The sequence below is a fragment of the Lithobates pipiens genome, unplaced genomic scaffold (assembly GCF_037356315.1).
Source record: "Lithobates pipiens isolate NorthernLeopardFrog02 unplaced genomic scaffold, aLitPip1_a1.2 Scaffold_1, whole genome shotgun sequence".
NCBI classification, from domain to species: Eukaryota; Metazoa; Chordata; class Amphibia; order Anura; family Ranidae; genus Lithobates; species Lithobates pipiens.
In genome coordinates this window covers 129,161,691-129,177,323 of record NW_027507685.1, presented here as the reverse complement: position 1 = coordinate 129,177,323, position 15,633 = coordinate 129,161,691, and the positions used below count along the sequence as shown (strand labels likewise).

General features: G+C 43.4%; 1 protein-coding gene across 2 annotated transcripts in view; it reads left to right on the top strand.

Annotated features, from left to right (window-relative positions):
• Positions 1-15,633, top strand: part of TBC1D25 (TBC1 domain family member 25) — a 48,164-nt gene that overhangs the window by 16,777 nt on the left and 15,754 nt on the right. For both annotated transcript variants that reach the window (XM_077476693.1, XM_077476702.1), the window contains one exon: positions 3,801-3,922. In XM_077476693.1, coding sequence (XP_077332819.1) covers positions 3,801-3,922 — 122 coding nt within the window. The remainder of the gene's footprint in view (positions 1-3,800; positions 3,923-15,633) is intronic.

Below are 15,633 nucleotides of genomic sequence, written 5' to 3'. Positions count from 1 at the left end.
AAAAGTGGTGCAGGGATCTTTTTCAAAGTTGCTGCAATGATTTGAACAGTTCCATTGCCAGCAATGGGGTGCGACTTATGCAATTTTGAGCTGTCAAACCACATGACAATTCGCACTAGTGTGAACCAGGGCTAAAGACAATAAAACGTTTGCATCTACCAGAAACTGAAATATAGGTATTTGGTGGAATGACCCTTGAATGTACCATGTGCCAAATGGATCAGAGCAGGAGCCAGAAGGTGCTATTACATCAAGCCTGACCAAGCCCAAAACATTTCTAAGATGATGGTGCTGAAGTGTAAGGATACTGTAGTGCCTGCAAATACCTGTGTTAGTCTGGATTTTGACCCCTTTGTCTCTTGGATAAGAGTCCAACGATGTGCAGTGGATATAAAAAGTCTACACACCCCTGTTAAAATTTCAGGCTTCTGTGATGTAAAAAAATTAGACAAAGGTAAATCATTTTGGAACTTTTTACACCTTTAATGTGACACAGCTACATCCATAATTATAAGAGTGTCTGCACACTTATGCAACCACATTATTTAATTTTTACTCCCCCCCCCCAAAAGATTTCAGTTTGTTTTTCAATAGAGTTGTACAGTTTATAGGTCGCATTAACCGCTTGCCGACCGCCTCACACTGATATACGTCGGCAGGCAGAATCGCGTACCTGTACGCTGCCCTTTAAGAGGTGACCAGTGGGCGCGCCCGCGGCAAGCTCTGTGAGTTGGGTCACGGGTCCTGCCAGCTCAATCGTATCATGAGGAGATGCTAATGTAAACAAGCATCTCCCCGTTCTGCCTATTGACAGTGTCGATGATCTCTGCTCCCTGTGATCGGAGCAGAGATCAGTGACGTGTCACACACAGCCATGCCCCCCCACAGTTAGAAACATGCCCCAGGACACACTTAACTCCTACACTGTCACTTAGTGGTTAACCCCTTCACTGCCAGTGTCATTTACACAGGAATCTGTGCATTTGTATAGCTGTATAAATGAGTGGTCCCAAAAATGTGTCAAAAATGTCTGAGGTGTCTGCCATAATTTTGCAGTCACGATAAAAAAGGCTGATCGCAGCCATTTAAAAAAAATATATATATATTAATATACAATGCCATAAAACTATCCCCTATTTTGTAAATGCTATAACTTTTGCTCAAACCAATCAATAATCGATTATTGCAATTTTTTTAGGCTAAACTGAGGGGAAAAAAAAGTTTTTATTTATATTTTAGGGGATATTTATTATAGCAAAATGTAAAAAATGTTTTTTTTTTTTTTTTATAGCGCAAAAAAATAAAAAACCGCAGGGGTAATCAAATACCACCAAAAGAAAGCTCTACTTGCGGGAAAAAAAGACGTCACTTTTGTTTGGGAGCCACGTCGCACGACCATGTCAGTTAACCACTTTCTGACCGGACCATATTGCTGGCTTAAGACCAGACCACTTTTTGCGATTCGGCACTGCGTCGCTTTATCTGACAATTGCGTGGTCGTGCGACATGGCTCCCAAACAAAATTGATGTCCTTTTTTTCCCACAAATAGAGCTTTCTTTTGGTGGTATTTGATCACCCCTGTGTTTTTTATTTTTTGCGCTATAAAGCGATTTATTGATTTGGTTTGTTATAGCGTTTACAAAATAGGGCATAGTTTTATGGCATTTTTATGAATAATTTTTTTTTACTAGTAATGGCGGCGATCAGCGATAATTATTATTTTTTTTTTTATTGTGACTGCGACATTATGGCAGACACTTTTGACACATTTTTGGGACCATTGTCATTTATACAGCAATCACTGCTATACAAATGCAGTGATTCCTGTGTAAATGACACTGGCAGTGAAGGGGTTAACCAGTGGGTGGCAGTGTAGGGGTGGGGTTAAGTGTTCCTAGGGGCATGTTACTAACTGTGGGGCACTGGGCTTTGTTTTAGTGAAAGCTGATCTCTGCTCCAATCACATGGAGCAGAGATCAGCGTCACTTGTTGCTAGGCAGAACGGGGAGATGCTGTTTACAACGGCATCCTCCTCGTTCAGCCGCCCCGCGAGACGATCCCGGGTATGCCCGTGGCGATCGAGTCCACGGGACCCGCGACCGGACTCATGGGGGTCCCGACCGGCATTCTCGCGATGGCAGGGCGGCATTTAAAACTGGATGTACCTGTACGCTAATATGCCTGCCCGTGCCATTCTGCCGACGTACATCGTGCACCGGTCGGGAACTGGTTAAAGTGACACAGTTGCCGAATCGCAAAAAGTTCTTTGGTCAGGAAGGGGGTAAATTCTTCCGGGGCTGAAGTGATTAAAGGTTGGAAAATTCTGAAATGATTAATCTTTGTGTCTCTCCTTTTTTTTTTTTTTTTTTATTTTTTTTTTTTTTTTTTACATCACAGAAACCTGACATTTTAACAGGGGTGTGTAGACTTTTTATATCCACTGTACACGGGGCTTTTACTTCTGCCAAGTCCAAGTCTAAATTAGGCCCCACCCCCTATTGGGTCTAAGGCCTTTCCCCTGGCATTCAACTAAGCCCACAGCTTCAGTGTGCTGCAGAGGCTTTGGCTTTTGACAGTAAAATACCAGAGGCAGGGCTTAGCAGTAGAAGAGATGGGACAGATTTTAGTGATGTGTACAGCCTGGACCTAGTAACCAACGGAGGCCCACAGGAATGTAAGAACTTATTTGATCAAATAACTGATTTTGCTACCTTCGAAACTTTCCGATCATCTTTAAAGCGGTATTAAACCCAGAAGCAAGTATTTATTATATTGCAGCTTGCCAATCTTTCGTTGTGGCTGCATTCGTTTTACCTTTTAGCCCCCCCCTTTATTTTCATCTAGTTATTTGCTCACTATAACTGTTGTTTTTCAGCAGAACATGCTCTCTTGCAAATGTTTGTGTTCATACAAACCATTTATCACTAACCGGTGTGATTACAATGATCAGATTTTTATTTATGTAAAACCTTTGTCCTAAAATAATTTTTTTTTTTTGCTGTAACTGCAGTGTGAGCTGGAGTTTGGCTTCAATTTCTTAGGGTATCTAAATTTGCTAGTCCATTCAATACTCTCCTCTGCCCAGATTGACAATGCTGCTGTCCAAAAGTGCCCCCCTGTACTTCTTTATCCAGAGTGCTGGCACTCTAATACAGAAGGCGTGTTATTGGCCAGATCATCGAATAGAAACCGAGGAGGAAAAGCCTAAAAAAATAATAATGCAGCCACCACATCTAAGCCCCTGTACACACAGTCGGATATTTCGACAACCAAATCCGTCGGATCTTGTCCAAAACTGTTGCATACACACGGTCGGACTAAGTTGTCGAAAAATCCGATCTTTCAGAACGTGATGACGTAATTTCGTTACGATGGGACTACATTCAGGCTAGTAGCCAATAGCTTTGATGTAGGAATTTGATCTGAGCATGCATGGCACTTTGTCCGATCAAAATTCTCTACACATGATCGGAGTATGTCCGACCGGCCCAGTTGGTTGGGAAATATTTCCAACATGTTGGAAAATTGGGTCCGACGGAATCAGTCCGATGCATACCACACACAGTCGGATTATCCGACGACACGGTCCGATAAAACGCATTCCGACGGATTCTCCGACCGTGTGTACAAGGGCTAAGGCTTGGTGAGCTTCAGTATAATACATTTTGGGTTTAATACCGCTTTAAGCTGCTAGAATTTTCCAGTTTTGGGTGGGATTGACCTTTTAAATAATTTTATACCAAGTTCCTTCTTTTTAAAGCGTACATTGGCCACCTGATGGGTATTAATGTCATTGTAGGTCCTCTCCTGGAGGACTGGGACATCATCAGCCCTAAAGATGTCATTGGAACCGACTTATTTCTTGTGGACAAGCGTTCATTCACGGCAGCTCTGCCCTTCACTCAGTCCTTACTATCCCAGGTGAGAGACAGCTCTGCACAATTGAGGAAGACCTCCACCCAAAATGTAAAGTGTAGCTCTAGTTTTTGAATACAGTGCTGACGATATTACAGTTTATGTCCCACCCTCTCCGTTAAGGATTTGTCCTGGGGGCCATTGTCACCAGTACAGAAAGTGATATGAAATCCAAAATTGTACACCGGACCAAATATGTGTAAAGAAGGGATTTTCCCTAATTTTGGAGCTATAGACTCTCACTTTCTCTCTTGGTGAATGCGGGAAAATCACCCCATCAGGACGCGGAGAAAAAAAAAATTCCAGCGGTGTGTTTAATTCTCCCCAGTGTATCCAAAACGAAAAATATATATTTTTTTTAATTGCCGTTTTGATATACTGCACCTTGGGGTGGAGAGTGGTGAAAACTGCTTATGGAGCCATACTTGTTTTGTGTGTCTTTGCTGGGTTGTGTATCTCCATAAACGGCAGCAGATACTCCACTGGCTGTACACACCTCTGCTCATGGTTATACACATCCTGGCTGTCAGGATTGTGCAGCAAGATAAGCAGAGTATTAAAGGTTACCTGTCTGGATAGTATATGGAAGCTGCCGTTGCTGACTTTCGCAGGCTCTGTGTTTTCATTTTGTTCCTGGCTTCACTGCTTCATGAATTACTGACCTCTGGAGCAAGTTTGCGGGTCAGTGGTCCTGACCATCTTTCAGGTTAGTGACTCTTTAATCACTGAGGACTTTAGGCGTAGGAAATGCACCTTAAAAACTTTAACAAAGTTTATTCAAGGTATCTGCTACACCCTGTTCCTCTTATAACCGCTATTATTACCAATTCCTGGCTATCAAAATGACAGCCAGAACTTGCTGAGTGTTAGGCACGCTTGCTTCTGTAAAATGACACATGCAGATAGTCTGCAAGTGTCACTGAGTAATAAAATGTATTGTCACATTGTACTTACTATATCATTCATATGTAGCTGAAAGCAGGGCAGTCTTTAAAGAGGAAGTAAACCCTGATGAGTTTACTTCCTCTTTTTTTCCCTGCAAAGGCAAAGCATAATGGACTACTATGCATCGCATAGTAGCCCATTATGTGTCACTTACCTGACACAGGAGCCAGCGAAGTCGCGCTGTCCCCTGTAGTGCGCCGCATCCATCTTGCTGGTGGCGTCTCGCAGCTCCACCGCTGTCATTCGGCGAAGCCGCGATGACGTCACTCCCGCATATGCGCACGGGAGTCGACAAATGCGGCAGCTCCATTCTTGGAACTGCCGCGTTCAGTGCGCCTGCGCGCCGCTGTCTACGGCGCATGCGCCGTAGACAGCGGTGCCCGTTTTTGGGCAAATATCTCCTATACCATATAGGTTTAGGAGATATTGCTTGGACCTACAGGTAAGCCTTAATCTAGGCTTACCTGTAGGTCAAAGTGGTTTGTAAGGGTTTACAACCACTTTAATATCGATTGGACCCTGGGCAAACATATTCTTGGGACCTCCCAAATCTACTTATCAAATACTTGGGGCAATCCAAGGCTCAAGAGGCAGCTGTTTGGGCCCCACAACAATGACTGGGCCTGGGGGGAGCTGCCTTTTGCCCAGTGTTAAAGAAGGCCCTGGCTGAAAGGAGTGACCTTTTGGTCTGCATGTGACATTATTTATAGAAACCTTACAAGTAAATAATGATTTATAAAATATGTATTCCTTATAAACCACCCAATAACATGGACCTTAATGGATAAGTTCATCTTTGGGAACATGTAACAAGTTCTACCCGTTTTTTGGGTGGAACCTGTAACCTGTTCTCAATGCTGCAGCCGCTGCCCAATTTCTCGCCACCCCACCTCCCTGTGACAGCAGTACAGGAAGAAGTTCACTGTACTAGCTGTCACTTTTTGAAATCGGCTCCTCCCACACGGCTGTGTCATTCATTCATTCACACAGCTCTGTGTGCGAATGAACTACAAGCTCCAACATCCTTTGTGACCGTTGGCTTGTAGTTGCCAATGAACTACCACAGGGCTGTGGAATGCTGTGGTTCATTATTATTTATTATTATTATTATTTTAGATACTTATATAGTGCTGTCAATTTATGCAGCACTATACATATACATTTCTTTATCGTACATTACGGGACACAGAGCATTATTCATGACTATCTGGGTTATACGCTACCTTTAGGTGATTGGACACTGGCAACCAATAGCAAGAAGGTTCCTCCCATATAACCCCTCCCATAAGGGAAGTACCTCAGTTTTTTTTCGCCAGTGTTTTCAAGGTGATGGTCACAAACGTTGAAGCGCTTCAATTTCTTCAATAGATGTCCCAGTGAGGACGTTTTAATCGGATCCATTCGGATGGCACAAAGCTAAAGTGGATGGTACCCGAACCACGGTGCAAGAACAAGGTTTTGCTTGTAATGTGTCCTTTTATGGCACTGGACCCTTGTGTAGTGGTATTCTGGTCAAAAAGTTGCCCAAGATAACCAAAAGGGTGCTTTACAGGTCCAAGGGTGTGGACCCCAAAATGGGGGACCCGGTCCTTGAAGGTCCACGGAGGCGCTACCCGCCGTGATGGGGGAAGATTGGGCCTGATATTCCAGGTCCTGCAGCGTGGAGTGGTGAGTACTCTCTCTGGGATGGCTGATTTATATTCCCCTCTGTTACTGTGTCCTCCCTTAATGTTGAAAGTTACAGACTGTCTCCAACTACTTGTTTTTAGCCGCGCGTGTGCGCCGTTGCCCCACGTGGTGCGCTGCTGGTTTGTGGCGCACTGCTGGCTTGTAACCTGTCCGGTATGGTGCGCCGTTGGCACGGGCGCATGCTTGTGCGCCGCTGACATATGCCGCACACCGTGCAATATGCGTCACGTGGTGTTGGCGGTTTTTTCAGGCGCGCTTGCCACATGTATTGGCGCCATTGAGTGGCGCATGCTTGCGCATACGCTATATGTCAGTGCCACGGATTGGCACAGTTGCATGCACCATTTCACGTGGCGTACAAGGACCCCTTCTGAAGCCTTATAGGCTGGAGTTCCCTGGCGTGCGCTGTGGAGACACAGAGCTGTTTTGGGCACGTGAGGTTTGGACACAGTTGCAACAGGTTGGCAGCGAGTTATTTTTTTTTTTTTTTTTTTTTAAGGCTGTAATAGCTGTTGTATGCTGGATTGCAGCTGGTGGCTCGGAGGGAGTACTGTCTTCCTTATACTTGTAAGCAATGTCTTCCAGAGAAGGAGGAACAGGGAGCATGGCAAATGCATGGGTAAGAGTACCTCCTTTAGAGTCAGGAGACCAACCTCTTGTGGACATTGCCTCAGACTCCCCTAAAAGACCTGCGGCTTCTGGCCTGACAGAGCCATTGCATTTGTCAGGCATTGTGGCCACTGCCAGTGTCCCTGCATCGGCTTATGTTACCAAGGATGATTTGGCGTCTGCCTTAGCTGGCCTTGAGGGCAAAATAGCAGCTATGATTGCCTCAGTAACACAGAGGGAGGAAACATAATAGATCTCCCTCTCCTGAGCCTGACCCCAGTGGTGAATCACCTGAGCATCAGGACTCTAATAGCCAGGCAGGTCCAGGTGATCCAGAGCCGGAGTGGGAAGAGGAAGTAGTCACAAAGGATCGGGAAGAAGGAGAGGATTCTGGTTCAGAAGAACCATTCTCAGCCTCCCATTCCCAAAAATTGTTCGTCCAGTCTCTGGCAGAGATGGTTCGAGCTGGGTTTAAATTACCCCCAGTTCAGGAGACTGGACCCTCCTGTGCTACTTTAGGATCCCTGCGACATCAGCAAGGTTCCCAAGCGTTCCCTGTGCATCCATTATTGAAGCAGGTGATTTACGCAGATTGGGATCATCCTGACAGGATATACTTCCCTCCAAAAAGGTTTTCCTTTTTATATCCTGTGGGGGAGAAATTCAGGAAGAAGTGGGATACACCTTTAGTGGATGCCGCCATTTCTTCAGTGAATAAAAATGTAACCTGCCCGGTGGATAACGGCCAAGTATTTAAGGATCCGGCTGATAAAAAGCTAGAATCCTTGTTAAAAGTCTCCTTTGCAATGGCTAGCTCAGCAGTTCAGCCAGCGGTAGCAACTATCGGCATCTGCCAGTCCCTAAAGGACCGTTTTAAAAGGTTGGTTAGGAACCTACCTTGTCAAGAGGAGACTACCGAGGAATTATCGGAGCTCCCTCGCGCTTTTGCAGTAGACGCATTAAAAGACTCTGTTCAGCAGATGTCTTGTGCACTGCTGTCTGTACATATGCGCAGTGTCTTGTGGCTAAAGAACTGGTCTGCCAAGATGCCGTGCAAGAAACTTCTTGCAGCTTTTCCTTTTCATGGAGAATGCCTGTTTTGGTGAAGATCTGGATAAGTATATCCAAAAGATCTCAGGAGGAAAGAGCGCCCTACTTCCTGTTAATAGGAAGAATAAACGGCCTTCTTTTAAAATTCCCCATGCCCTAGTTCTTCTTCTCCCAAGCAGTACCGATGGCCTCAGCAGTCCGGGTTTAAAAAAACCGCAGGGTCAGAAAAAACCCTGGACTCAAAGGTCAGCCAAGCCCAACTCCAAGTCTACCCTGTGAAGGGGCGCCCCTGCTCTTACAGGTGGGGGGAAGACTTCGGCTGTTTTTGGATGCTTGGGAGGGACTGGTCCAGGACAGGTGGGTCATTTCCATCATAACACAAGGTTACAGAATAGAGTTTTGCGAGTTTCCTCCAACTCGATTTCTGAGCTCAAGGGTTCCAGCATAACCAGGGAAAAGGAAATGTTGGTTCCTGGCCTTGGAGCATCTGCAGAAGCAGGGGGTAATTGTCGAGGTCCCGCACGAAGAAAGATTCAAGGGGTTTTACTCGAACCTTTTCACCAGGCCGAAACCAAATGGGGAGGTAAGGCCCATTTTGGACTTCAAGTCTCTCAATTGTTTCCTAAACGTCCACACACTTCCGTATGGAGTCGGCTCGTTCAGTGATAACATCCCTAAGAAAATGGGATTACTTAGTGTCCATAGACATCAAGGACACATACCTTCACGTGCCTATCCCGCATCAAAGGTTTCTGCTTTCGCGGTAGAAGGGCACCGTTTTCAGTTTGTGGCATTGCCATTCGGTTTAGCCACGGCCCCTCGAGTCGTCACAAAGATTCTGGCACCAGTATTGGCAGCCCTAAGATCCCAGGGAATAGCCGTAGTAGGGTATCTGGATGATCTTCTTCTGAAGGATCAATCTTATCCCATCCTGGTCCAAAACTTTTTAAAAAATTGGTTCAGGTTTTACAGCACCTAGGCTGGATTCTATATATAGACAAATCAACCCTTCATCCAACTCAAGTATTGATGTATCTGGGTCTAATTTTGGATACCGTCAGAAAAAAGGTATTTTTACCCCCCTTAAGGATCGACTTCATAGTGGAGGGTGAAAAGAGAAGAGAAACTGTCTGTTCAACTGTGTATGAGGTTACTGGGCAAGATGGTGCCGTCTTTCAATGCAGTTCCTTATGCTCAATTCCACTCCAGGTTGTTCCAGAACAACATTCTGAAAGCCTGGGACAAGACTGCTCGCACCTTAGATCATCCTATGACTCTGACCCCACAGACAAAACTGAACCTTTCTTGGTGGTCGAAAAACCAGCAACTTAAAAGTCGGAAGATCTTTTCCACCAGTGTCTTGGAAAGTGGTGACTACGGATGTCGGTCATCTGGGCTGGGTAGCAGTCCTGGAGGAGGCATCAGTCGAGGGGGTGTGGTCTCAAACAGAAAAGACCTTGCCCAACAATCTTTTGGAAATTCTGGCAGCCCGGCTTGCTCTGTGTTTCTGGACATCCGGGTTGCGGGGTCTTGCGAGTCCAATTCGAAAATTCCACGGTGGTCGCAAATATCAACTACCAAGGGGACACCAAGAGCCCAATGGCCCAGAAAGAAGTGGATCACATATTGACATGGGCAGAAAGGCATGTGCCGTTTCTCACTGCAGTATTCATACCGGGGGTGGACAATTGGCAGGCAGACTTTCTAAGTCACCAAAAGTTGGTGCCAGGATACAGGAAGAACAAAAAATGGTGATCCTGGTGGCCCCAGCCTGGCCCAGGAGGTCTTGGTACACAGAAATTGTGAAGTTGGCAGTGGGGGACCCATTGCTCCTTCCGTTCCATCCGCACCTGTTGTCTCAAGGGCCCATATTCCATCCTACTTTACGGTTTCTGAATTTGATGGCCTGGCTATTGAGGCCAGGATATTTAAAAGACTGTGGGGTCAGGGGTTCAGTCTTGTCTACTCTGAAAAGTGCTAGGAAGCCGGTCTCTAGGGCCATTTACCACAGTCTGGAAATTGTACATTTCCTGGTGCGAAGGGAAAGGATGGAACCCTCGTAAGTATACGATTGGGAAAATCCTTGCCTTTCTTCAGACAGGAGTGGACTTAAAATTGGCCTTAAGGCTGAAATTTGACCCTTAATTGTGCCTATCAGTTTTTTTCCAGAGACCGATTGCATCCCATTCTTTGGTGCGTACCTTTTTGTTAAGGGAGTAACGCACCTAAGACCGCCAGTTAAACCGCCCTTAAGCCCCTGGGACTTGAACTTGGTGCTGTAAGCCTTTGCGCCCATTAGGCATATTCCCTTAGTCCTATTGACTAGAAAATTCATCTTTTTGGTGGCCCTAACCTCGGCCAGAAGAGTGTCAGGGTTAGCCGCACTTTCATGCACTTTAAAGAACCTTACTTGGTTCTACATCGGGACAGGGCAGTCATGTGCCCTCGTCAGGATTTTTTGCCAAAAGTAGTTTCCAATTTTCATTTTAATCGGGATATCATTTTGCCCTCCTTCTTTCCAAACTCCAAGTCTAGGGAAGAAAGGTTACTTCATTCGCTTGATGTAGTGAGGGCTATCAGAGTCTACTTAAGTATGTCAGCTCCTTTCAGGAAGACTGACTCTCTCTCTTTATTCTGCCGGAGGGTCCTAAAAAAGGACAGGCAGCTACGAGTTCAACTATCTCTCGAGGTGGATTCGCCAGGCTATCATCCAGGCGTATGAGTTGAAGCACAGGATTCCACCTAGAGATTTGAAGGCACGTTCCACTAGCGGGGATAGTGCATCATGGGCAGTGCAACGACAAGTGTCTATGGCTCAGGTCTGCAAAGCAGCTGCTTGGTCTTCAGTTCCCAAGTTCGCCAGGTTTTACCAGATAGCCTTATAGGACCGGGAGCCGGTTTGGACTTGTATAGGTTGTGTCTCCCTCCCCTCAGGTGCATTGCTTTACGACATCTCAGATAGTCATGAATAATGCTCTGTGTCCCGTGATGTACAATAAAGAAAAATTTTTTTTTTTTTTTAAATACAGCTTAAAATCCTTTACTTTGAGTACATCACGGGTCACAGAGATCCCTCCCTCTTTTCTGGGACTTTCATTGCTTGTTATAAAACTGAGATAATTCCCAAATGGGAGGGTTTATATGGGAGGAACCTTCTTGCTATTGGTTGCCAGTGTCCAATCACCTAAAGGTAGCGTATAACGCAGATAGTCATGAATAATTCTCTGTGTCCCATGATGTACTCAAAAGTATTATTAAAAAATCCATTTATACATGGTACGTTCACATCAGTCCCTACCCTCAAGGATCATACGGTCTAAGGTCCCTAACTCGTATTCATACATACTAGGGCCAATTTAGACAGAAGCCAATTAACCTTGGAGAATATAAAAAAGCTCAAATCCTAAAATCAAGAGTTCACTTATTATATATAGCAGCGCTTAAACATGCGAGTCTTGTTCAGAAGACCTTCATTCAGTGCTCATGAAATAATGGTGATTGGATACAATTCAGTTTGTGAAAAGGAGAGAGATAAAATCAGCTTCCACCTCACGTTCCACCTTTTGTGCTCCAAAACGAGAGCCCCCTTTGGGGATGCACTCACCAAAATTCTAAAGCATTTGAGCCTTCATGATATCAAACAAATTACTCCTTGGCCGCTAGATGTCTCAGTAATGGGAAGTCCGGTGTTTTTCATATAAAAGACAAGAATGTACCAACATACCGTGATATTGCTTTAACCTTTTTATTAGAACCACCCATATAAATAAATTATGCGTACCAAACAGAATAAGAACAATCGCTTTAAAAAATGTGTACTGTGCTTTTTTCCCTGTTTCGATATACCACGGCCACGGCGGACGTCCGCTCTATAAATTGGTTTACTTCCTGGTGCCTTTGTTATTCAAAACTCGGTGCATGGAACGCACACGTCGCTTCCGGTGTGTATAACGATCTGACGCGTTTCATCACTTCCGACTTCTGCCGAGGGCGTAACACACACCACCGGAAGGATGCCTATATGCGCCACGGGGCCCAATGACCGCACGCCAGAGCTAGAGTGACAGGGATACGATCCAATTGGAATCACGTCCCTATCTACACCACCGCGACTGTATACAATCAAGGACTCCGTGTGTCTAGTCATAAAGCCATCCACAAGCCTATCCAGGATATACAAATATAAAACTTCATATGATAACTATATATGATCCTAGATAAAAATTAAAACATTTCATGTAAACATCTATAATTATACATATAGCCTATTCTTACAGGCAAAATTACAGAATGTCGGGCTCGCCACTGTTTATGCAGGAGCAATCTATTTAAAATCAATACAAAAACATATATTAAATAATATATTACACTCAAGGGGTCTCAACTCCTATTTCAAACAAAAAAAATAAAAAATTAAAATTACAATTAAATCCCTATAGGGTGTATTATGCCCCATTTCTTACTAATATATCAGACTAGTATGATGCAATCGCATCGGCCGATCTGGATATTACTATGTATGGGGACTAAATCTACTGTCAGCTTGATTACAACTGAGTGTGACTATGTATCTGAATCTAAACTTGCACAAGTCCTACCCCTTAAGTTTATTTTAATGTTCTACATCATATCCATACAAATGCCCGTGTATTTATTTTTTATCATTTATCATTAAAACAATAATAAAATTAATATACGGATGATATGACTAATCAAACTAATGTGAAGATAATAATTAATGTTATACTCTTTAGTGATGAGATGGATTTATCCATCCAACAAAAAAGAAGAGGGGGGGGGGGAAGGTTAATATTTTTAATCTCATGATAAAAGATGCCTACTAATAATGAAAAGATAATATCTCGTGAATAAATGAATAGAAGGGTCCATCTCATAAAACAAATATATAAAAAATGAAAACAATGATATATATATATATAATTATATTAAATCAAAATAAACATAAATGAATAAAAATATCTGAAAATAAAAAATAACAATAAAAATTGAGATAAAACCCTTAAACACCTAAACACGAAATATAAATATAAATGTTAGAAATTACTCAATGGCAAACAGAGTTGCGTATCACTAATAAAACAATTTATGTCAAGTTCAATGTTCAGACCTTTCGGAATTAAAACTTCTGTTAAGTATAGCCACTGGGTTTCTCATTTCGAGAGTTCTCGAACAAGGTTAATACCCCTCCAATGGGGTCTAATTTGCTCGATCCCCAAAATCGCAACCCAGATGGATCTTTATCATGTTAAAGTTTAAAATGCAGAGATTCGTTATGGTCTTTATACCCTATTTTAATGTTGTGTATATGCTCAGCCACCCTCACCCTTAATTTTCTCTTTGTTCTTCCAATGTACATTAGGGTATACACAACATGGGTGCTGTTACACGTAATAAATTGCTTAAGGGAGAATTCTCGTTTATTCAAAGGTGAAACAAATTTATTTAAGTTTCTAACGGGATTCTTAATTTCTCGACAAGCTTTACACTTGGGACAGGCGAAAAAAACATTCTTATCCCAGAATGTAAGAGGAGGAGAAGGGGGATCGATCACCTTTTTTAAGATTTTGTCTCCAAAACTCGGTGCCTTCCTGTAAATAAATTGCGGTCGAGACGGTAATGCTGAATTAAATTTTTTGTCTAACAGAAGGATGGGCCAGTGTCGTTTAAAAATATTTTCCACTTCTTTGTATTGTGTATGGAAATTAGAAATGAAGCCCCATTCCTTATTGTTCTTAGGGCATTTCTTATCTCTATTATCACATTTTTGATTATCTACTGTTAATAGCATCTCCGAGTTATGTTCTCGTAGACACTCTGTTCTAGAAACATTACCCACGTCTTCAATCACCTTGTGTAGTTCTTGAGGGTTATACCCTCTAGCAATAAATTTGTCACTCAGCACCATAGCTTGGGATATATAATTATCAAACTCTGAACAATTCCTGCGGACCCGCGTTATTTGACCCTTTGGGATGTTCCGCAGCCAGTTTGGATGGTGCCCACTAGATATGAGCAAATAACTATTACGGTCGGTTTTCTTAAAGAAAACCTTTTGTCTCCAATTTGTCCCCTTTACGATATACCGTTACATCGAGGAAATTGATTTCTTTATTACTCATTTCTGAAGCATGAATAATAGTTGTAATATTTGTCTATCTATTAATAAAACCATTAAGTTGAGCCTCGTTACCGTTCCAAATAAAAAATAAATCGTCAATGAATCGTTTATAAAAAAGTAATTCTGCTGGTGGATTACTATGGATGACTTTGTCCTCCCACTCTGACATAAAGAGGTTGGCTATACTGGGTGCAAACTTAGCACCCATAGTCACACCCCTTTTTTGTAAATAAAAACCTCCGTTGTACCAAAAATAGTTGTGACTGAGACAAAAATCGAATGCGTCTCTGAGGAACACCTTCTGAGAGTGGGGGAGATCATCCCTTTGGCTAAGTGCCCAATTTAGCGCTAATAGGGCATCATCATGTTGAATGATTGAATAAAGGGATGCTACGTCAGCTGTCACCAAGAGAATATCCTTTTTCTCTTTCAAATCTACTTCACCTATAAGGTTTAAAAAACTTTTCGTATCTCTTAGGTATGCCTTTGTATTAAGCATACTTTTCTGAAGAAAGGTATCTAGATATTGACCTAATCTAGATGAAACCAATCCTATGCTATTTACAATAGGTCTGGCCGGAGGATTTTCTGAATCCTTATGTACCTTAGGTAAGGTGTAAAGTGTAGGAATTTGGTTACTTGAAGGAAGAAGGTATCATGCCACCTTATTCGTTTCTTCTTATCCCTAATTCTACTAATTTCTCCAATTGATTCTGATATAGACGTGTGTGATCTGCTGTTAGTTTAACATAAATTAACCTACCAGCATGTCTTTAGAAACCGGAGGAAACCCACGCAGACACAGGGAGAGCATGCAAACTCCAGGCAGGTAGTGTCGTGGTTGGGATTCGAACCAGCGACCCTGTTTACTGCTAGGTGAAAAATGATACCCACTACACCACAGTGTATCTTGTCAGATTTTATTTGTGCTTGTGCAATGCTTTACAGGCTCCAGGTTTTTCATCTTGAAGCATTCTATGCATTATGGTGAAAAACCTTGCGTTGGAGCTGCCTCCACAGCGTCCCCCTTTTTTTTCTTATCTGAGCCCGTCCGCTGCATTGATGTGCACGAGCCCTGTGACTCCAGCCAATGTCTTCATCCTCATTGGACAGATTGATAGCCACTGCTGTCACTCAAATCCAGTGACACAGGAGCGGGGGGTGGGGCCAAGTCCTGCTGTCTCTCTCTGTCAATGGACGCAGCAGCGGGAAGCATGAGCATGCCCGCACGGGTTCCCCCATAGAAAGTGATTCCATGGGGTCACCTGATGAAAAGGAGGATCCA